The sequence below is a fragment of the Bos grunniens genome, chromosome 18 (genome assembly GCF_055505025.1).
Source record: "Bos grunniens cultivar Pamir isolate PY7600 chromosome 18, Bosgru_T2T1.0, whole genome shotgun sequence".
NCBI classification, from domain to species: domain Eukaryota; kingdom Metazoa; phylum Chordata; class Mammalia; order Artiodactyla; family Bovidae; genus Bos; species Bos grunniens.
This window is the reverse complement of record NC_141182.1, coordinates 55,916,631-55,939,829: the sequence shown is the minus strand read 5'-3', so window position 1 is coordinate 55,939,829 and position 23,199 is coordinate 55,916,631. Positions and strand designations below refer to the sequence as shown.

The window sequence follows — 23,199 nt, the reverse complement described above, 5'->3', positions numbered from 1 at the left end:
GGGCTTCGCGAGGCCACGCCCCGGCGACGAGCGCCCCCTGCGGAAGCGGGGCCCTGCGCGCGCGCGCCTGCCCACCCGCCTCGGGTCCTGTCTCGCTCCCCTTCCCTCAGACCCCACACGGCTGTTGGGTTAGTGACCCCTCCTATTGCAGCTTCTGTCTGTCTGCACCACCTTCCATCTCATCTGTCTGTCCTGCCCGCCTCACCTGTCTGTCTCCTTTCTATCCGTTTTTTCTACATTCATTGTGGAAAGATTGAAGGCAGGAGGAGACGGGACGAGAGAATGAGATTGTTGAATGGCATCACCGACTCAATGGACATGAGTTTGAGTAAACTCCGGGAGTTGGTGATGGACAGGGAGGCCTGGCGTGCTGCGGTCCATGGGGTCTCAAATAGTCGAACACGACTGAGCGACTGAACTGAACTATGTCACACATTGGGCCCAAGATCATGGATACAATGGTGAGCAGGGCAACTAAGCCCACTGCTCTCCTAGAGCTTATTCTATGACGCGGGTGGTGCTGGAGGCGGGTAGACAGATATGAGAGTAGGGAGGTGACGATGTAGGAGGGACACTGGTGGAAAGTCCTTGGAGGTAAGATCTTCAAGAGAGGCAGCATGGGTCACTTTCCAGGCAGAAAGAGCCCCCATGGCAGGATAGCAGAGTAAGGACTGGAGTGGTTTATGAGGAAGGCGGAAAGATTGACAGGATATAACTGATGCACTGCCTTGTGTGTTGGCTTATTCATGCTGAGGATTTTGGACTTCATGGTAACTCCTAAGAGTAAAATGCCATGGTCACATGTGTATGTTAAGATCACCATGGACACTGTGTGGAGACTGGATTGGATGGGAGCAAAACTAGGATCAGGGGGACAGATCAGGAGGTCATCCCTGTAATCCTGTGATGAGCAGAGGCGTGGAGGGTATGTGGACAGATTTGGAGATGTTTGGATGTGTCTTAATTGTATATGAGGCCTGAGAGGCGGAGGAGAAGGGGATATTAAGGTGCGTGTGGGGCCTTTTGCTAAGATGGTCTATGCTGGTGACGGGACAGTGGATATTTTGACTGTGAGAAGCTGGTGCAGTAAACCAAGCCTGCAAGCAGTTCTGAGAATTTAGGCCAAGGTGGTAAATAACACCAGAAGAGTGGACAAGAATGCTAGAGAGAAGAGAATATAGAATGAAGAGGATTGAGGACTGAGTCCTCAAAACTCCTATTGTATAAAAGTCAGGAAGAAGACAAAGAATGGCCGGAAAGGTAGGAGGAAAACTCAACTGGGAGAACCACAAGAAGAGAGTGTTTTTGTAAAAGGAAGTGAGCAGTGGTGTCAGATGCTCTAGAGAGTCAGAGACATGTAGATGCAGACGAGGCTGGAGAAGCCTGGCTGTAGTTCAACCATCATCGGATGCAGAAAGTGCATCCTCAGTTAACCTCACCATTAGTGGGATGGAATCCAGAAAGGGGTTTTTGCAAAGTGAGAGGACTGGAGCAGGTTTGTTTACCCTCTTGCCGTCATAGTATTTTTCTCTTTTCATTTTAACAACAACAAAGAACAGAACATAGTTATGGACTTTAAAACAAAATGAAATAATACAGGAGGATAAATATTTTTGTCCATTTTAATCTTTTCCCAAACGTTTTATTTTGTATTGGGGTATAGCTGATTAATAATGTCGTGGTTGCTTCAGGTGAACAGCAAAGGGACTCAGGCATACACACACATGTATCCATTCTCCCCCAAACCACCCCCATCCAAGCTGGCGCATGACTTTGAGCCGAGTTCCATGTGCTGTACAGTAGGTAGGTCCTTGTTGGTTATCCATTTTAAATATAGCAGTACATGACCTAGAAGGATGAATATTGAAAAGCACCAGCCCCATGGGGCTTTCCTGGTGGTCCAGTGGTTAAGACTCTGCACTTCTAAAGCAAGGGGTGTGGGTTTGATCCTTGGTCAGGGAACGAAGATCCCACGTGCCGTGTGTGGAGGCCAAGAAAATTAAAAAATAAAAACAAAACAACCCACACGCACACACAAAACGGAAAGCACCAGCCTCTGTCCCCGTCCCGATTCTCCTCACTGCAAGAGGCAGTAAGGTGTGGCTGTTTCACCCGCTCGTTGCTTCTGTAGCTAAGTAACATATCATTTCTCAATTTTTCAATTTTAGGTGTTAGCAATATATTACATATTGATTTTCTGCTCTTACAACCTTTCCCCTCTCTTCCCATGGTAGTTTTATGGTACCAGTTTTTAGGTCAGTCAATAAAAGGCTCACATTATGTCTAAGTATTCGATACTTAACTGTTTGCTGTATGAGCTCAAGTATTGTCCTGTGATTACATTTCCTTTCTTGAACAGCTTCCATTTTTTCCCCCTGTAATGTCTATCTATTTTGTTTCTTTCATCGCATTCTTAATTTCTTTCAAACTCTGCATCACAACACATACTTTATTGACTCTTTTTATCCTGAAGCTTCTTGTAAACTTTAATCCTCTGACTCCAATCTGGACCAAGAAACTGCCATCCTGGGATATCCCTCCACTGCTCTGCTGAACTGGATCATCTCTTTTTAAATCCCTCATTTCGGTAAAGTATATACCCCGTTATTAATAACTTCCTAAAAAGATTGTTGGGGGGAAACAAAGATTGCAAGATTTGTCCTTCAAGAAAGTTCCTCTAATGCTTTTTTCCTCTTGCACGTCTAGTATCTAATCAACTACCAATGGTGAAGATCGCTCGGTCGTGTCCGACTCTTTGCGACCCCATAGACTGTAGCCTACCAGGCTCCTCTGTCCATGGGATTTTCCAGGCAATAGTACTGGAGTGGATTGCCATTTCCTTCTCCAGGGAACTTCCCAACCCAGGGATAGAACCCAGGTCTCCCACATTGTAGACAGACGCTTAACCATCTGAGGCACCAGGGAAGTCAATCAACTACCAAATGTGTCTACTAATTAATTGCAGATGGTTTTCAGTTCTGAAATTTCCAATAGACTTTTTATTAAGATTCCTGTTAAAACTTTACAATTTTAAAGATCTCGTCAAATTCTTCTTTTTTCTTTATTTTGGGAACATAATTATTTCAGCCTCTGATAATTCCAATGTGTTCTTATTGTCTTTTTCTCCTTGAATAGATGCTAAGTTTTGGCACTAAGGGTTAGCCTCTGGTTACTCAGATGGTAAAGAATCTGCCTGGAGTCAGGAAACCCTGGTTCGATCCCTGGGTTGGGAGATTGCCTGGAGATGGGAATAGCGACCCACTCCAGTATTCTTGCCTGGAGAATCCCATGGACAGAGAAGCCTGGTGACTTACAGTCGAGGAGGTCGCAAAGAGTTGGACATGACTGAGCGACTAAGACACACACACATCGTACTAAAGACCACGTAGGCTCTCCCTTCCTCCAAAGAAAGTTAAGTTTTCTTCTGGCAGGGGAGAGGTCTGGTTTTAGGTTTTTCTTAGGCCTGGTCTATTTCACATGTGAGCTGACTCCAATACTGTGTTATTCTGGGAGCCTCAAGCACAGCCATTTCTCCACTGCAGGCCTGGAACCCCAACCTGTCTCCCCCGGGGTTACATGGCTGCTCAGCAACTTAGCCTCCTTTAGTGCTTTCTGATGAGCCCCCCTGGGGGTTTTGAAAGGACAGTGAGCTGCTTAGGAGTTGGCAGATGCCTGCGGGGAAGACTACATGTCCATTCTGGGACTCAGTGCCCCATCTGGGAGTTTCTCCCTCAAGTCCCACTGTCTGGTCCAAACTCTGTCAGCTCAGCCCAGTCGAGGATTGCCACTTTCTGAGTCTTTTCCACCACTTTTTTGAGTCTGTCCTGCCACAATAATTGGCAAATATCCTCAAGGGAAAAGTGAAAGAACATGTTAGTCGCTCAGCCTTGTCCGACTCTTTGTGACCCCATAGACTGTAGCCCACCAGGCTCCTCTGTCCATGGGATTCTCCAGGTAAGAATACTGGAGTGTGTTGCCATGCCCTCCTCCAGGAGATCTTCCCAACCCAGGGACTGAACCCAGGTCTCCCGCACTGCAGGCGGGTTCTTCACTATCTGAGTCACCGGGAGTGAATGTGAAGCTCACCTCTGTGTGCTTTCCCCTCCTGGTATCAGACCCCCTCAACTGGCCTACAATTGCTTGCTCCCCAAAGCCTTTCACAAGTTCCTTTTATATGTTTTGTCCAGTCTTTTATCTATTTATTTATGGCTGTGCTGGGTCTTTGTCGCTGTGTGCGGGCCTTCTCCAGTTGCGGCAAGCGGACTTCTCGTTGCAGTGGCTCCTCTTGTTGCGGAGCACACATGTCAGGGAGCGCAGTAGCTGCAGTTCCCGGGCTGCTCAGTACTTGTGGCGCATGGATTTAGTTGCTCCAAGCTACATGGGATCTTCCTGGACCAGGGATCAAATCTGTGTCTGCTGCATTGGCAGGCGGATTCTTTACCGCTGAGCCACCAGGGAAGCCCTTGTCTAGTCTTTATGTACCTGGTCTCTTGGCGGGCTATGGTCCACAGAGTCACAAAGATGTGACTGAAGTGATGTAGCACTCACACTATGCCAGCAAAGTCCAAAATGGGCTGTTTTTCATAGCCAGCTCCAGAAGTATGGTTTCAACATCTGGAGTATCTATGAAAATACAGTAATTAGAGGAATTAAGTTGTTTTTTTTTTTCAATTATTCCCTAAATTGTTTTCTCCAGGACCAGTTTCTCTATTTATCTTGTGGTCTCTTTTGGCAGATTTTTTTCAAATGTCTGGGATCTTTGGTTATATGCTTGTAAAAACTGAGGCAGTTAAAAAAAAAACAACACTGGGGTGTGCAGTTGGATTTCGCTGACAGTTTGCCTCTAATTATCAGGCCAACTCTGCCTTCAGGCTGAGAAACTTGTATTTGCAAATGCCCAGCTCCTAGGCATTCTGATTGTGGAAACGGAGTGCAATTGTTCTGCGTACAAATCCTGTTCAAGTCTCCTATCCCAGGGACGGGGGAGCCTGGTGGGCTGCCGTCTATGAGGTCGCACAGAGTTGGACACGACTGACTAGACTTAGCAGCGGCGGCAGCAGCCTTCTTATACCTGAAGTTGCAGTCCTGAGCCTCTGTAAGTTCTCTGCCAAGGTCTGTGGATGGCTCCCTTCTCAAGTGGCCACCAGACTGACGTGTTCTCGCCACTGTCCTATTTCGTCTTTAACCCAGAAATGTGCTGACATCTCGACCGCTGACGGAACCTTGCTTTGTTACTCCTCTGCTATCATTAGGAAGTAAAAACGCGGAAGGTGAACCTGCCATCATGAACTGGAGGCCATTTTCTGTCCTGGCCCTGTGAGGACCCTCCACTCTACCTGATTTTTATTTTATTTATTTATTTATGCTATGCTGGGTCTTAGTTGTAACACACAGGATCTTCCATCTTCCTTGCGGCATGCAAAGTCTTAGTTGCTGTATGTGGGATCTAGTTCCCTGAACAGGGATCCATCAAATCCAGGCCCTGTGCATTGGGAGCTGAGAGTCAGCTGCAGGACCACCAGGGAAGTCCCTCTACCCAATCTTTTTACATCTTTAAAATTTTTTTTTAAGTTTTTTTAAATTGAAGTACAGATCTACAATGTTTCAGATGTACAGCAGTGATTCAGTTATACATGTATTCTTTTTCAGATTCTTTTCCATTATAGATTATTACAAGATCTACTGAGTATAGTTCCCTGTGTTATATAGTAGGTCCTTGTTGTTTTATATATAGTTGTGTGTATCTATTGATCTATTAATCCCCAACTCCTAATTTATCCCTCTCCTCCCTTCCCCTTTGGGTAACCATAAATTTGTTTTCTGTGTCTGTGAGTCTGTTTCCGTTTTGTAAACAAGTTCATTTGTATCAGGGCTTCCCAGGTGGCGCTAGTGGTAAAGAGCATGCCTGCCAATCCAGGAGGCATAAGAGACACAGGTTCGATTCCTGAGTTGAGAAGATGCCCTGGAGGAGGGCATGGCAACGCACTCCAGTATTCTTGCCCAGAGAATCCCTATGGACAGAGGAGCCTGGTGGGCTCCAGTCCATGGGGTCACAGAGTTACTTTAGCGACTTCAGTTACCTGAAGCAATTTAGCATGCACACAGCATGCATCATTTGTATTATTTTTTTTAAGATTTCACATATAAACAGTATCATATTTGTCTTTCTCCTTTTGACTTCACTTAGTATGATAATCTCTAGGTCATCCATGTTGCTACAAATGGCATTTCATTATTTTTATGGTTGAGTAATATTCTATGGCATATATAGTCCACATCTTCCTTATCCATTCCTCTGTCGATGGACATCTAGGTCGCTCCCATGGCTTGGCTATTATCCTATCTTTTTTGTTTTTTGGCCACTCCATGTGGCATTCGGGATTCCCTGGTAGCTCAGCTGGTAAAGAATCCACCTGCAATGCAGGAGACCCCAGTTTGATCCTTGGATTGGGAAGATCCCCTGGAGAAGAGAATGGCAACCCACTCTAATATTCTGGCCAGGAAAGTTCCATGGACTGTATCGACCATGGGGTCACAAAGAGTTGGACACAACTTTCACTTCAGTCACATGGCATGCAGGTCTCTTTGAACCTGTGCCTCCTGCAGTGAAAGTATGGCGTCCTAACCACTGGACTGCCAGGGAACTCCCCTTGCTATTGTAAATAGTCCTACGTACATTGGGATGCATGTCTTTTCAGGTAATTTTTTCTGGACATATATGCCCAGGAGTGGGATGGTGAGTTATTTTTAAAAGTATTTTTAAAGGAACTGCCACACTGTTCTCCATAGTGGTTATACCAATTTACATTCCTACCAGTTGTGTGGGAGGGTTCCCTTTATCCACACCCTCTCCAGCACTTATTTGTAGACTTTGGGTGACGGCCATTCTGTCTGCTGTGAGGTGATCGTGTGGTTTTAATTTGCATTTCCCTAATAATTAGCAATACTGAACATCTTTTCACATGCCTGTTGGCCGTCTGTACGTCATCTTTGGAGAAACGCCTGTTTAGATCTTCTGCCCATTTTTGGCTGGGTTGTTTGTATTTTATATATTGAGCAATATGAGTTGTTTGTATTTGAAAATATTTTCTCATTCTGTAGGTTGTCTTTTCATTTTATTGATTCCTTTGCTGTTCAAATGCTTTTAACTAGGTCCCATTTATTTTTGCTTCTATTTCCATTACTCTAGGAGTCGGTTCCAAAAAAGTATTGCTGTGATTTATGTCAGAGTGTGTTCTATGTTGTCCTCTAGTTTTATTTTTAATACCTGGTCTTACACTTAAGTCAGCAGTCCATTTTTTAAAAAACTGTATTTTCACTGCACTGGGTCTCTCCTGCTGCATGTGGGCTTTCTTTAGTTGTGGCAAGCGGGGCTGCACTGTGCAGCCTTCTCATCGCAGTGCTTTCTCACTGTGGCACCTGGGCTGAGCAGCTCCTTGGCATGTGGGATATCCCCAAACCAGGGATCAAACCCATGTCCCCTGCATTGGCAGGCAGATTCTTAACGACTGGACTACCAGGGAAGCCCCAATCCATCTTATTTTTGTATATGGCATTGAGGATGTTTTTTTCTTTTACATGTAGCTGCCGGCCAGTTGTCCCAATACCACTTATAGACAAGCCTGTCTTTTCTCTTTACCTTTTTATCTTGCTCTCATGCTTCCTTTGTGAAAACATGGCCCAGAGCCCCATCCCCGCACCCAGCTAGGGGTATGAACAGCTCCACAAGAAATGTGTGGGAGTGCTAAAAAAAAGCAAGGAAGGAAGATACAAAGGCATCAAGGACCCTTAAGGAGGGCTTCCTTACCCTATTTTAAACAGCTCGCGTGTCCCAGGACTAGCCCCAGCCTTAGTTCATACAGTTCCAGTCCTGGAACACCAACCAGAGTGGGGCCATCTAAAGTCAGAAGGTGACAACCTCCTGGGGAAGACAGTAAGAGCAGTGAAGAAACCAAGCACCCATTATCAACAAGAAATTTTATTTTTAAATCCAAGAGACCAAAACAAATAAGGAGACTCCTACCCTTGGCTGGCAGATTTAGGTGGTGACCAGTAAGGTGGGGGAGAGGATGACAGCAGGGAGAGTAGGAACACGTCCCAGCAGCCGGTGAGCGGCCTCTTCACTCCGGCGCAGCCTCCATCAAATACCCGTTCTCCGGAGCGAGATACCCGTCGCCTCCCTCGGACTCCATGTACATGTCTCGGCCGTCGTTGCCCAGACCCTCGAGCCCGTTGTCCTGGCCACCGCCACCCCCACCTCGGGCCTCATCCCTGCCCCGATCGCCGCCCCGCTCCCCCCGCTTGTGCTCCCGGTCCCGGTCGCGATCTCGGTCCCGGCGCCGCTCCCGCTCGCTGCGGTGGCTTCGACGTCGGTCCCGGTCACGATCCCGGCCCTTCTCCTCTGGGCCGTCCGGGCCGTCGGGACCCAGCTCCCCGGGGGGCCCGTCATCCGGGGGCGCGTCGCCGGCCTCGGAGGGCTCGGCCATGTCGCCGCCGCCGCCTCCGCCGCCGCGCAGCTCCTCCTTGCGCTCGCGCTCCCGCCGCGCCCGCTCCCGGCTCCGGCTGCTGCGCCGCTTGCGGTCCCGGTCCTTGTCCTTGCTCCGCTCCCTGGAGCGCCGCCGCTCCTCCTTGTCGCGACTCCGCGAGCGCCGCCGCCGGTCCCGAGAGCGGGAGCGTCGTCGTTCCCGCTCTTTGTCTCGCTCGCGGCTTCGCTCCCGGCGCTCCCGCTCGCGGTCCCGGTCCCGGTCCCTGTGGGGCAGCGGGGAGGGGCCGGGCCTGGATGAGGTGGGCAGAGGTTTGCGGCAGGGCTCCCCCACTCACCGCCCCGCTCCCAGGACACCGGGCCCGGCCTCACCTCTCATCGTAGCGGGAGGTGTCATCCCGGCCCGAGTGCCGGATGTTGACGTCCGCCCCGCCTCTCCGGGTGCCGCCCAGGCCGCCTCCTGAGGACGGGCAGACACAGGCCGGTCAGGGCGGGCGAGGACCCCGAGCCTCGGTGTCTCTGAGGCCCTGGCGCTCCCGACGGCGGGCAGTGCGGAGATCAGAAGGGCACAGCGCCAACTGGACGCGCCTTCATCGGGCTCCGAGCTCACTTCCCCCGCCGGGGAGGCCCCAGCCCCTGACAGACCCTCTCCCCCGGTCATCCCGGGCCCTGATCTAACTGAAGCCATGACCCGCCCTCAAAGCCCACAGTGGCTCCCCACTGCCCCAGCCAAGGTCAGAGGCCGGCCTCCTCCCTGTCTTTGAGGGCAAGGGCCCCTGGCTCTAAAGGTTCCAGGCATTTTCCAACCTCTTCATGGTCTCCATGTCCTTCCTGCCCAGTTTTGGGGATCATTCACACGTTCCCCTGGAGTCTCATCTTCCTTTCTAAACTCCCACTTACCCTCCGCACCTTAACCCACACCTCACTTCCTCACTCAGCCTGCCCTGACCTACCGGCTGAGGCCCTTCTCCACTCACAGACCACACACTCTCCTCAGAACTTCAGTGGAGTTTCCGATTTCACATGTGTCTCAGGTGGAGTTTCCAATTTTGTGTGTGTATGTGTGTGTATGAGCACGTACAAGAGAGAGCTGATTAACAGCTGCCTCTCCCTCCAGCCTGTACTGAGCCTTCGATCAGGACGCGGGACCGGCAGCCAGGATATAAAGCTGGACGAGCAGCAAATGGAGACGAGGACAACCGGAAGCAGCAGCAGCTAACCTCCTTCACGTGGGAAACAAACGCAGGCTGAAAAGCCACCTGCCCAGGGCGACTCGGCAAGGAAGGGCAGAGCGGAGACGTGACTCCCTGCTGACTCCAGAAGCTGCCCTCTCACTCACCCTTCTGCCCCCACTGCCTGGAAGGGAGCTTCGTGAAGCTATTTCATCTAAGGAATAGCTTTCAGCAATGAGGGTGAAAAGGGAAAAGAGGCAGCTTGGACATGGACATGAAACATCCGAACAGGGGACAAGCCACCCAGCAGGTATGCGGAGAAACAGACCAGTGCCTCCAATGTTCAGGTCACAACCCAGCAGTGGAGTCACATCACTAACTCTGACAGGATGCAACCAACACGTTTCTTTAAAAGATAAAGAAACAGAATATAAAATACTAGTATATACTGTAGAAAAAATAAATTACTGTTGCATCAAACTCTTGTTTGCGTTAAATGTATTTTTTTTGCACGTACGCTGGGTCAAAATGCACTGGCTATTACCATCAGGAAGTCTGAATGCCAATCAAACTAGAAGATTCTGAGATTCCAGCATTCTACAATGGCCAACAGGAGACTGAAGGACTCACTCCAACCCAAAGAAACCAGAGAGGAAGATGAGAACCTATGTACTGAGTTGACTCAGCAGATACGTGTGTGATATACTCAGTAAAGGCAAGTCAAGCATGAGAACAGTGGGCTGGGGGCAGAAATAAGATCAGAGGGTACTGGACCCACCTAGGGTGTCTGCCTAGGGAAGACTATTTTCTCTGACAATTGGGTCACTCCCCCTCATTGGAGTTGGTCCTCAATAGCCAAGTCTGGATGGCACGATCTCAGCCCCAGGTCCAGGCCCAACGCTGAGCCACTTAGATCCACCCACCCACAAGCGCAGACTCATGCAAGACTGCGTTGTGGAAGGCCACACTGGCTCAGTGGGGAGAGCCAGAGGGACCAGCTCGCACAGACAGCAAGCACACAAGGCAGAAGGCGCAGAGCTGCCTGCGGCCGCTCTGGATGCTGCAGGCTCAGCCATCAGGGCCTCAAGGTCCACAGACATCCCGTCTCTGGGCTCCAAACCACTGGGGTTTCTACACCACCAAGGCCGAGACACTGGGACTCTACACCAAAAGACCCCTGTATACTGTTTTCTGGTACTTGCTATTAACCTGACCTTGACTGAGACGGTAACTGACAATAAGAGACGACAGTGCGAGGGACTGAAGGTAGGAAGCTTTGAGGGCAGCGGCCAACCATGTATGTCTCATCCTTGACTAGAAGCCTACCATGCAGCTGGTGATCAAACCAGCGTTTACTCAGTAATCAATGAACGAACAGGCCGGATGAGCAGGAGCAAAGTCTAAGTGGATGACAGAATGACTTTTCAAGCCCCACTGTACACCACTTGCCAGGCTGTGTATCTGAGACGCTGAACTCAGTGAGCTCTTCAATTATTCCCACTTTCTAGGATGAGGAAAATGAGACACAAAAGGGGAGAAAGCCACCTGCCAGGTAGTGCACAAGTCAGAATTTGATCCCAGACTGGCTTCTCCAGGTCAGTACTCTCGCTCCTAACTGGTAACCCAGAATAAAAAACAAAAACAGACCAAGAGAATGCTGGAGACCGAGCGACTGAGCTAGAGAGAAGGAGAAGGAATGTGAGCATGGAGAAGAGAAGACAGAAAGCAGCAGAGGCGGGAAGAGAAGGGAGAGGGAGCCGGCAGGACCCTGAGCCCAGCTGGAGCAGGGCACGCTCACCTAGCCGCCGGGGCCTCCAGCCCTTCACGGTGCGGCCCCTCTCCACATCCACAAGCACTCTCCTGCCGTCAATCTTCTTGCCGTCTGCATGCTTGTAAGCGGCTGCAACAGATGCGGGGAAGGGGAGGGGGAGGAGTCCCCAGAGGGTCCTCTAGTCAGGCGACGGCCCCGCTCTGTGGCATCCCCACCCGCCATGTCCCCGTCAGCACACTTCGGCGCACACGCACGCACACACACAGGCCCACCAGCCAGCCAGGCAACTGACAGCCAGACAACCCTCTCCCAACCCGGGAGGGGCCTGCTCCATCTCACCACCTGCTTCCTCATCACCCCCAAACACTCGTGGGGGGGGCTGGCCCACTCCCAACCACTATGCTAACCCTAACCACTGCCCTGGGCTCCCAGGCCAGGCCTACTCCCCTTCGACAGAGCAGCCCCCTCCCACCAAGGCGGCCAAAGTCGCTGCAAAGAAACTGGAGGTTAACTTAAGGCTGGACTCTGCGGTGGGGGAGGGTTCCTCCACAACCCCAGGCATGCACCCTAAAACGTCATGCTGGGAGCAGAGGCCCGGCCGGCCACTCCGCACCCCAGTTCACACCGGTTTCCTTTTACTGTGGTTTTTGTTGGGGGAGGGTGAGCATGGGGGAACAGACATCAGAACAGAAAATGAACCAGAAGGGGGCAGGAGAAATCTTTAGATGGCAGGGAGTAGAGGGTGGGTTATGGGGGCCCCCTACAGCAGGTGGGGCACAGGGAAGTGGAGGGAGGCATGGGAGTCGTGCGGTGCTACTGAAAATCCCTGCCTTACCTGCCGAGACTGTACCCACCCAGCCCCCAGCCCAGCTCTCCCTCCACAGCCCAGTGCAACACGCGCCGGGAGAGGCCGAGCCCAACCTGAGCCTCAGGAAGGGTGCGGAGTAGAGGGGGAGATGCGGGGAGGGGCACGTCCCCCGGGTGGGCAGGACACAGCCAAGGACAGGCTCGAGCCTGGGGCTGTCTCACGTGGGGCTCTCGGGAGGCCAAAAATGTCCCTGTTTCCCAACCCCCAGCCCTGGCTGAGGGGGTCATCCTCAACCAGCCACAATACCCAGCCCCGCCCCAGCCCGCTCCCCCCCCAAATAACAACCAGAGGAAGAGAAAAAGGTGCCATTTACCGATGCCGGCCTTGCGGGTGTCCAAACCGAGCGGGATGGGGGGGGCTCGGCAACTCCTGGGGGCCTGGCGAGGAGGCGGGCTTCCCGGGGGGGGACACGGGACCGCTTACCTGGAGCCCCCAAGCTTACCTGAGCACGCGCACAGACCCCACACCCACCACCATGGGGTCAGCTAAAGCTACGGGGAAGGGAGCCAGGGGGTTCTAGGGAGCCCCTGGAGGGGAGAGGAACCACATCTCCTGCACCGCCTGGAGGCAGGCAGAGGAAGTGGTGGACCCCAAAGAAACCTCATGGAGGCCTTGGAAGACGGGGAGACAGGGTTAACATAGAGCTTGGGAACTTGAAAAGACTATCTTGTTTGAATTCTAAAAGGCGGCTAGGGAGGCCTTAGCAAACCTGTTCACCTTCAGCTTTTCCCCATAAAATCCACGCTCAGCTAGGCACAGGCCCCACCCCCTCTCAGCACATGGAATGACTTTTCCACCTTGAACTTCTCACTCCCTCCCACCACCTGCTTCAGCCCAAAGGCTGGCACACAAGGGGACAACTTCGGGGGTCCAGGAGATGGGAGTACTGCCCATGATCCAAAGGGAAGGGGCCACTGGGCCCCTGAACCCAGAGGAGGGTAGTGGGGGAGGGATTTCAGGACTGGGGACACAGTCAAGCAAAGGACCCCTGCTCTGGTTATGTCCCAAACCCCAGAAGAGGCCCAACCCGGGAAGAACAGCAGAGAAAAATATGACGTGTGTATCTCTAGGCTTCGCTCTCTCTCCCTCTCTTAGGTCTCCAGCCAGTGGAAGGGTTTTCAGTAAAAGCTCCAGCACCTTCAGCTGTTCACAGCCTGTCGCTCGACCCCTCCCACAGCAATCCCCAAGTCCATGCACTCTGGAGAGCAGCTGGGCTCCACAGCCTCTCGGGAGGCTCCACTGTGACACAGCAGACAGGACGTGGGCAGAGCACCCGAGTCTAGCAACCAAAAAGACTCTCCAGGGCTACCACAGTGATGGCCCGCAGAAGGGGCAGGGGCCGGGAGAGGAAGGAGGGCTGAAGGGTTCCACCAGGAGCCCTGGCCCCACTGTGTTCCCGCCGCCGTGCCACGGCCGTCGGGAAGCCAGGTATGCTTGGGGTTAAACCGAGCCCAACTGGAGAGGCCGGCTGCCTTTCCCATCGGGGAGCATCTTTCCCCTCCTGGGATCAGCAAGATTGTCGGAGAGCACCTGGATGGGGCCAGAAGGGACAGAGGGCACCCAAACAAGGAAAGGGCTCTGGGTGCGGGGAGGCGGAGGGGCGGCTGGGGGCGGGAGGAGGGAGGCCTCGCTGCTCCTGAGCTGCCTGGCTAAGCTGGGCTGGTGTGCGGTGCTGAGTGATCTTACCCATGATACAAACCCTTATACCAACCATACACTGAGGTGTTGTAAGGGGAGCGTAAGCATCAGCTGCAAGCCAGCTGCGTGGTGGCTGCAGTGACAATAAGAACAGTCAATTAATACGGCGGCCCCTGGACACGCCGCAGCCCTGCCCACCCCCGCCCACCCAGCCCTGCCCATGTGGACGCCGCCGCGGCCTCAACGGGGGCTTTGGAGATGTTGGGGCAGGCGCTGAACACGCAGACCAGCCCACTGCCCGCTGAGGAACAGGGTGGGGGGCCAGGGGTGGGGAGGTGGAGGGTCGGGTGGCCCAGCCCCAGCTCAGCTGGGGGGAGGAGAGGGCAGGTTCAAAGGCCAGTCCTCACTGCAACCTGGCCACCCCCAAATCTGCTGGGGGAAATGGGGAGAGGCTCCCCGAAAATCCGACCCCTCCCCCCACCTCCAACTCGCCCTAGCCCCCACCAGTTCCCTCCTTGCCCCTGAGGTTCAACGTGTGACACTTACCTCCCCAGGTTCACACACACACACACACACACGTTGTGGGGGATTTTGGTTTTTGTTTTTTAAAAAACATGTATATAAAAAACAAAAAAAAAGATATATCAGAAACAGAGGGAGGAGGAGAAGAGACATCGCTAATGTCAGGTCTGGCGGGGAGGGGGTGGGGGACAGACGACGGGAAGGGGCTGGGGCAGCAGAGAAGAGAGAGGGCCAGAGGGCAGGGTGCAGGTGGGAGGTACTCACAGTGCATGTCCCGCTCGTGTTCGTACTCGATGAAGGCATAACCCCGGGGCTTTCCCGACCGCTTACTGTAGACCATGTGTATCTGGAGGGTGGGTGGCAGGAGGCAGAGGTCAGTTCTGACAAGGGGACAACTCACCCTATCAATCACACAGCTCTGGGCTGGATGATGCCAGCAACAGATACTTCTGACCCTCCCCCGGCCCCTTCAAGGACCCAGAGTGACTGATACTCTAATGGCCTTGGGCTTAGCAACTGATGTGCACAATGACCTCAAGCCCTTGCTAGAGCCCAGAGCACCTGAATAACTTCTAAATCAAATGAAAAAAATGTCCGTTATACATGAAGCCGTGCTCTAGAACAAGAGTCAACATACATTTTCTACAAAGGACCAGAGAGCAGATATTTCCAGCTTGCAGGGCCACACAGTCTGTGTCACACCTGCCGAACTGCCTCGCAGCAACAGCAGCTGCAGACAATAAAGTGGGCCTGGCTGGATACCAACAAAACTTCATTCACAGACACTAAGTCTGCAGTTTGTTGACTTGTGCTCTAAATCAGCAGCTAGTAATCATGACGTCTTTGTTTTCCTTCTGCTACCCTGAGACTCCGGCATGGATGTGCAGGCAGGACAGAAACCCAGGCCGGGGAGTCTGAAGCCCAAAGTGGTGCAGTGCCTGCTCCCTCCCTCCGCACACCTTCAACTCAAGCACCCCTGCTCTGGTCTACTCACCCTTTTGATGGGTCCATACACCTCAAACTCTCTCCGGAGCTTGGACTCTGTCGTGTCATAGTTCTACAAGGAGACAGAAATGAAGTGAGAGAAGCCCTCAAACACCCCATGGACCAAGTCTACTGTCCACATCCACGCTCTCCGTAGCCTAGGGCTCCAGGGGTTGGGAGCTGGGGACTCACCACTCTAGCCACAAAGAGAGTCTTGAAGGCATCACCCTGAGCATTGGGATCATTGTGAGGGTCCCCTGTGCAGGATAAAAAAAAAAATTCTGTGAGTAGACGTTGTCAACAGTATCACAGAGCAAGAAAGAGACTGACGGACACAGGCCCAGAACTTCCGGTCACCTGGCCACCACGGGTAGGCCCCTCTCTGAGCCCCAACTGCCCTGAAGCATGGCAGACCTCATCTGAGTGGCTGATTTAGGCTGATTAAAGGAAGGGATGAGACTGACTTCAAGCTGACACGATGGCGGCCAGCCTACTGCCCCCCTTTTTCAGGCCTACATATCCTGAGGCCCAAGTCCCTCCCAGGTGGGAGTAGCTAAGCCCCAAGGGCATCTCTGGAGAAGCAGCCTGATCCTGCCAGGCACTGCTTCCTCTGCCACCTGCAGTGCCACAGTGCCACCCATCGGCAAGGCCTGCAACTGCAGCCCGTAGGAAAACCTGAGATCAAGCAACCCTTAGATGGCAACCCCTGATTTCTTCCCCGTGCCCTGTGGCCTCAGGGAGGAACCCACAGCTGGCCCTGAGGCCAGAAGGGGCGGATGGCGTGAACTCCCAGCCTTACTACTGCCAGACCACTGAGGACCAACCAGCTCCACAGACAGAGCCAGACTCTTACAGAACTAATTCCACAGGTGATTCGGACAGGTTATGTTCACCCCTGTGCCTGCCCCTCACTTCCTCACCCGAAGCCCGTCCCTCTGGGTTGTAACTGTCTGTGCCCACGTGTCTCAATCTGCATCTATTCACCCAAAAGATATCTGTTAAGCACTATGTGCCTGAAACTCCCATAGGTGCTGGGGTAACAACAGTGAAAAAAGGAAAAAAAGACCCCTGCCTTCCTGAAGCTCATCTATTACTGCAGGGAGGCTGCCGGTAAACAACCTAAGACCAACAATCATCCAGTTCTATCTAGTAACAACAGAGAGATGGGAAGAAGCATTTTACTGGGAAGGTCAGGAAAGGCCTCACTGAAATACCATTTGACATGAAGGTGTATTTAACAGGAGACAAACTTCAGCACCACTAGGGGTAGGTGGTACTGCAGTGGCATTATGGGGGACCCAATGACTGCCTGCAGGAGCGGATGGAGCCCAAACAGCAGAGAGCAGAGCTTCTGCATGAGCAGCCAAAGGTGCCCAGCAGACAGAGGGAAACCACCCTGGCACAAGAGACGCTATGGCTTTTGCTTAACCAAGAGGCCCAGGAGCGTGACCCAAGGTAAAAGCTAGCGCAGTGCCCACGAATTTCAGCTAAGACGGTGGCAATAAGCTGAGGTTCATCAGCAGTTCACTGGCAGCACGCGCACACCCTCGCGCCACTCCACCCTGCTGGCAGCTCTGCCCTCAGGGAATCCTTGGGCAAAGAGGTTATCTACGTAGCAGCCCAGAGCAGGGGCTCAAAGGACTAGACTGTGGGGTTGAGAAACGAGGAAGTATCTTAGAACTCTGACTCTTGCTAAGCGGACCCAGACTCCACAGACCTTCATTTTGTCTTAAAAACTGGAGTAACAAACCCTACTGCACTTGAAAGCTGTAAATAAAAAACACGAAATACAAGCAAGGTGCCCTTGAACAGTAGCTGTTAATGGTGGCAAGGCACAGCCCGTTTCTGCACTGGGGGACGGAGGCTCCTAGGGCAGAGAAAGCCTGCTGTACTTGAGCCATCCTTTTTGTTTCCTTTTCTATCATGGGGAAGTTCAACACTTAAGCAAAGAGAGAACAGTATAATGAACCCCTCCGAACCAACCTCAATGGTTACCACATGGCAACACTGGTTACATCTCTATCCCAAGCAGTATATTAAGGCAAACTCCAGATATATAATACCACTGTAACACCTAATAAAGACTTTAAGAAACAGTAACCACAGTACCAGTATTAAACCTTAAAAAGTTAACATTAGTTCTTTATCTTCAACAAAACGCAGTGTTCAAATGTCCTCAACTGTTTCAAAACAAGCTTTCTGCAGGTGGCTCGTTTAAACCAGGACCCGAACAAGCTCCACAATGACCATCTGGCTGAGGTGCCCTTTGACTCTTTAACCCCTTTGGTCCACTCCCTTCCCACCTGCTTCCCCAGCTTTCATGTTTATTTATGGAAACTGGATCACAAGTTTGTCGTATACAGTCTCCCATATCCTAAATTCAACTAACTGCATCCTCAGTACCGTTTAACATGCCAGGATTATTTTCTTTTCCTTTTTTTTAAACTCACGTGGGTCAGACTCCAAGGCCTGTGCCCCAGCAACAGAGCTGAGAGGCCCCCCAAGTCAACTGCTGTCAACAGCTGTGTGTGCCAGGTCCTACAGGAGCTGGGGCCACAATGGTGAGCAAATTCCACCAGAACCCTGCTTCCTGCACTGTGAACCAATGTAACACAGATGTTCGTCAGTGAATTCCTCCCGCAGACTGAAATGACCAAGCTGCAGCAGGACTCAGGGCTTTTGGTGTGCAAGGGGACTCCACCCGAGCAAGGAAGCCATGAAAGGCTTCCCTGAGGAGTGATGCTGCCAGAGACATAAAGGGCAGTTGTATACACACCAAGGTACCATGCGAGACTGGTGGAACAGCCTGGGCAGAGCCCCAGCAACAGGAGACCATCCGGGAAAGAAGAGGCAAGAGAAGACGCCAGTGCAGGCTGGAGCAAGAGGGGAGGGAGCATGGGCAGAATGCACCCTCAGCGGTCAGGGAAGGGACTTTGGTCTTTAAGTTGAAAGCCAAAGGAACCTATATAGGAATTCCCTGGCAACCCAGTGGTTAGGACTCTGCACTTTCACTGCAGAGGGCCCAAATTCAATCCCTGTTTGGGGAGCAAAGATTCTGAGGGCAACATGGTACAGCCCAAAGAGGAAAAAAAAAGCCGTTAGCAGAGAAAGGTATAATCAAGAGTTGTGTCTCAAAAAGCCCCACAGGACTTGCGGGGGACAGAGACGTAAGTAAATTCATTAGACTGCGTGTCCAGGCTAGAGGGGCCTTCGGTGGTGGTGGAGACAGAGAGGATGCTCAGATCTGTGACATTCAGAGAGTAGCATGGGTAGGTCTTGGTGACAATCGAAGGACACAGCAAGAAAAGGTGTTAAAAGCAAACTGAGTAGAAACAATTGGCCATGACTTGCAAAAGCTGGATGACCAATTTCCAGTAAAGGAAACATCGAAAGAAGACCAGGCTGGTGAGGAGAGGAAATCCTGATTGTGGTCCAGACACAGTGTAAAATGCCTCTGAGGCATCCAAGAAGACAGGAACGCAGTGAAAGCCAGAGTTCAGAGCGCTGAGGTGAGATACCCCGGTATTCGGTTGTCAGGTGTCTGTCTGATGAGCTCCATGAGCAATGGACTCCTCCAGGGAATGTGATTCAGAGTGACGTGATTCACCGGAGCCTCATGAGCATGGGAGGAAAACCCATCTTTTGACTATACAGTCCTTGCTCTAATAAGAAAAGGCCCCCTGAGGTTGATATGGGACTCTTTTGTGAAGTCTGGTTAATGACTACAATGTCCCTCCCCTAAACTCAGACTCCTCCTGTACCGGGAAGGGATGAAGCACTCCCAGCCCAAGGACCAGGGAGCTGAGGTGGAACCACAACTGCCTCATGAGTCCGGACCTCACTGCCTCGGCCTGGGAGACCCAGCTGGGCAGTGGCCGCCTGTCCAAGGGCAGACCCCTGCAGGAGGCAGCTCAGAGTATCAGGCTTCCTTTCTGTCTGCCCTTATTCCATGCTCTCCTGTTTAAAAGCCTAAACCAAATATAGGCCTTGGCAAATAGTGGGGGCTAATAAAGTGAACTGACAACAGCCCACATTCCGAAATAAGAGTCCTGGGGTGAACCTGGGGAAGGGAAACACAAGCATGCTTGAACAAGAGATGAAAAGAGGAGAGACTTACACATTTTTAGCTCTGTCTCGACTTCCTGCTGTCGCCGCTCAATCTTTTCCCGTCTCTGTCAGGAGAAAGGTAGACAACTGAATACAGATAGAAGGGCCCTGATATCAGGGAACATCCTAAAGTAAGATGCAAAAAAAAAAAAAAAGACGTGAGGCAGAAGGCAAACGTTACATACCTTCCTCTCCATGCGTTCCTCCCGGGTTTCTGCTCGAGTTGGAGGAGGGGCATCTCGAGGGTCCTGGGAATAAGAAGAGTGACAGCGGTGGGAGGAAGGAGAAGACAGCCAGGAAGAGCCAATCAAGAAATAACAAACATCTTGGCCACACTCTCCTGCACATTTACACACATGCCCACACAAACATGGACAGTTCCCAGGCCAGTGGAGGCGGGGGAACAGTGCAGATCAAAGCATGGTCCGTTGACGAATGTAATCTGTGAACAGTTACTGGTCTGTGACAAGAGAAGTAGAGAAACTGAGACAAAATACGCAGAAACGTCTACAGCAATCTAACAGAGTAGTTTTATGTTCATTGAACTTAGACGTGTGATTTTCTTTAACTCTGTATTCTCTAAAAATACTAGAAGAGAGAAAACAATCCTCTTGCATTTATCAAGAGCATCGATCTGCAGTCCTCTATCATATCACACTGTGAACATCACAATACTCGTCCTCTATTACAGACAGGAATCGGAACCAGGCCTGAAGCAAAGCAGAGCGTAGGGATAAGCAACTGGACACCCTCTGAGGGCCAGGGCAGTTCTTAAAGGCCTCAGCTAGCTCCCATCAAATAACTGGCACATGACCCTCGCCTGCCACACACCTACAGTTATTAGTTTAATTGGCTAATAACATTTTCCAAGTACCGGTTCACTGAGGGTGGCAAGTCTCACTAAAGAACCAATCTTCTGTCATCTCACTATTAACTTCTGGTCTGCAACTTCCTCCTCCTCCCCTTTCCCATTCATGCTAGAGGGTTAGTCTTCTGGCTGTGTGCCAACATACTCAGGTGTTCTTTGATCACCTTAAGACGTGGACTGTTATCCCAATTTCACAAATGAAAAAACTGAGGTCCATGAGCCTAAGTCATTTATTTATGTTTGTCCTGAGGGTACAAAGCTGAAATTCTCAAGACCACCATCTTAACAGCACATCACCTGGTGTTAACCCTTTAACAACAAAAGTGGTAAATAAAATAAGAATTATTGACCTTCACTGACTACTTGGTGCCAAGCCCCATAACAAAATTTCCAATTAATTCTGTCAATTATAACAAAGAAGATATAAACATTCCCTTGCTATAGATGAAGCGACCACAGGACTAAGAGGATCTGCCACTTGTCCAAGGTTACACAGCTGATAAATATGCCAAGGACTACTTAACTGGACAGTCTGAATCCTCAACTGGTAGTCACTGTCACAAACTACTGAACTGCCACAAAAACTCAACAAGGGATACATAATGAACCCCAATCAAGACAAGAAAACTGAGACTTTCCTGGTGGTCCAGGGGCTAAGACTCCTCGCTCCCAGTGCAGGGGCCCTGGGTTCCATTTCCATCTCTGGTCAGGGAACTAGATTCCACATGCCACAGCTAACAGTTCCCATGCCGTGACTAAAACGGGGGGCAGCTAAATAAAGAAATAATAATCACCCAGCCTAGAAAACTGGCCAGACACTGGACTCTCCAATCCAGCCCCGCAACCCCCCAGAACCCAACCCAGGTCCAAGTCTGCTCACTGAACTCACCTCAAACTCTCGGATGTAGGGCGCGATGCCACAGTAAGGTTGATTGTGGTGTTTTTCATGTGGCAGTTTCTCCAAGGGTGGGAGGTATGGGATGGGGTCACGGGGAGCAAAGAGGGCCAGAAGGTTGGGCGGCAGGAACTGGGTCATCTTGCCAAGTCTGAGAGCAGAAGCCTTATATTAGGGTGGGCTGGGGGAGATAGGCTGGGAAGCCCCTATAACCCCTTGACTCCCAGGAAAAGAAGGAAATAGAGGCAAAAATCTCAGTATCAAAACAGGTTCTGTACAGCGCGCTCCTAAGTCACAAGGAAAAGGAGTAAATCTGAATGAAAGAGGGTTTTGGTGGGAGAGCTGTGTGAAGACCGGCCAAACCGGTAAGGGAAACAAAGACCAAAAAAGGGTTTCTAAGTAGTGAAGTCTGAGTCCTGGGCAAGGAACCGCGGGGCTGAGGGTCCGTGAGCGGTTGTGGGGACATCAAGGATCCTGAGAAAGGGAGTCCAGGGCAGTGGCGGCTGGTGGTCCCATACCGTGGATAACAGGTTACGGGGCGAGGGTCGCAGGAAGTCTTGGATTAAGGAAGGGGGTCAAAAGTAGCAAGCCTCTCAAGCCAGGGGGTTGTGGGTAATAGAGCTGGACCCCACAGGCGAAATGAATTATGGGTAAGGGTCCGCGGAGGCGACAAGAAAAAAGCAACATACCGCAAGGGCCTGTGGGTAAATGCTGAGGGGGAGAGGGGCTATGGAAAGAGAGCTTAAGTGACCAGACAACTCTGGATAAGGGATGCAAAAAAGTGCTGTGACGGTGGCGCGGGAAAAGGACCCGGCCGCGGGGAAAGGACGGGGGCCGGCCGCGGGGAAAGGACCGGGGCTCACCGCAGGGGCTTGTGGGTAGCGGCCCCGCACCCGGTAAGGCCACTCAGTCACACTCACCCGCCGCGCGGCGCCCTCCTCGGCCTAGCGACGGTCCGGAGGCTCGCGGCGGCTCCGGCGGCCCCTCAGCAGCGGATACTCCGGCTCTCGCTCCGACTCCGGCGGCGTCCGCGTCCCTCAGTCTCTGTCGCCCGCCTAGCGCGCGCACCAGGCCGCAGCTCACGAGCCCGCGCGGCCTCGGCTCGCGACAGGGCCAAGGGGTGGGAACAGCCTCAAATCCCTCCGCCGTTCGCAAGGCGCACGCGCTACGCCAGTCAATCACAACTCACTCACAGGGACCCTGGGGCCGCCGCAGGCACTGCGCACGCGCGAAGCCACTACCCCCGCCTTCCGGCGTCTTAGACGCCTTTGCCGCGGCAGGCTGGAAGTCACAGTGCGCACGCGCGTGAGCCCCAAGCCGTCCCCTTCCACCTCGCGCTCTGGACTCCAACCGCCTCTGTCCGCGAGACTCTTCTGGATGCTCCACCCCTTACCCTAACACACTTCCCGGATCTTGGGCGCATGCGTGTATGATCAGTTACCAGTATTATACCCTTCCGCCGCCTAGCAAAGAGTCCCTACGTGGAGGATGTGCTTACCTAAGCTATTAAATCAATAACTTCTCCATCCAGCGCACCATATACTCGACACTGTTTGGATTCTGAGGATGTAGCATGTGACTAAAGCACAGTCTCCCTTTTTTGAGCTTGCATCGTGCGGAGGGAGGCAATAAAGGCATTAAAAAATTAACTTCTGATAGTGGCCGTCACAATAAAAAAAGGGCAGAATAAGGTGTTCAGATGTGAAAGAGGAGCTATTTTAGAAAGGACGACGGGGCTTCGTTGGTGGTGTAGTGGTAAAGTTCGCATTTCCACTGCAGGGGGCGCAGGTTCAATCCCTGGTCAGGGAACTAAGATCCCACATGCTGTGTGTTGCAGCCAAAAAGAAAAAAAAAAAATTGAAAAGGATGATAATGGAAGGCTCTTCTGAAGA

General features: G+C 51.8%; 1 protein-coding gene and 1 long non-coding RNA gene across 3 annotated transcripts; one reads left to right on the top strand and one right to left on the bottom strand.

Annotated features, from left to right (window-relative positions):
- Positions 1-15: 15 nt before the first annotated feature.
- Positions 16-10,134, top strand: LOC147354207 (uncharacterized). The gene is made up of 3 exons (XR_015146270.1): positions 16-128; positions 2,474-2,587; positions 9,600-10,134. It is a non-coding gene; the product is annotated as an uncharacterized LOC147354207 (long non-coding RNA).
- On the bottom strand, positions 7,963-22,416 carry SNRNP70 (small nuclear ribonucleoprotein U1 subunit 70). 2 transcript variants are annotated; one of them, XM_086353538.1, is made up of 10 exons: positions 22,228-22,416; positions 21,302-21,458; positions 19,730-19,792; positions 19,555-19,609; positions 15,630-15,694; positions 15,448-15,510; positions 14,718-14,799; positions 11,453-11,554; positions 8,855-8,942; positions 7,963-8,775 (listed from the first exon to the last, which is right to left on the bottom strand). In XM_086353538.1, the coding sequence occupies exons 2-10, from the start codon at positions 21,446-21,448 to the stop codon at positions 8,121-8,123; spliced, it is 1,320 nt and encodes a 439-aa protein (XP_086209664.1). In that variant the 5' UTR covers positions 21,449-21,458; positions 22,228-22,416; the 3' UTR covers positions 7,963-8,120. The 2 variants fall into 2 exon arrangements, with proteins under 2 accessions (XP_086209664.1, XP_086209665.1); XM_086353539.1 differs by having other exon boundaries at positions 7,963-8,748.
- Positions 22,417-23,199: the final 783 nt, after the last annotated feature.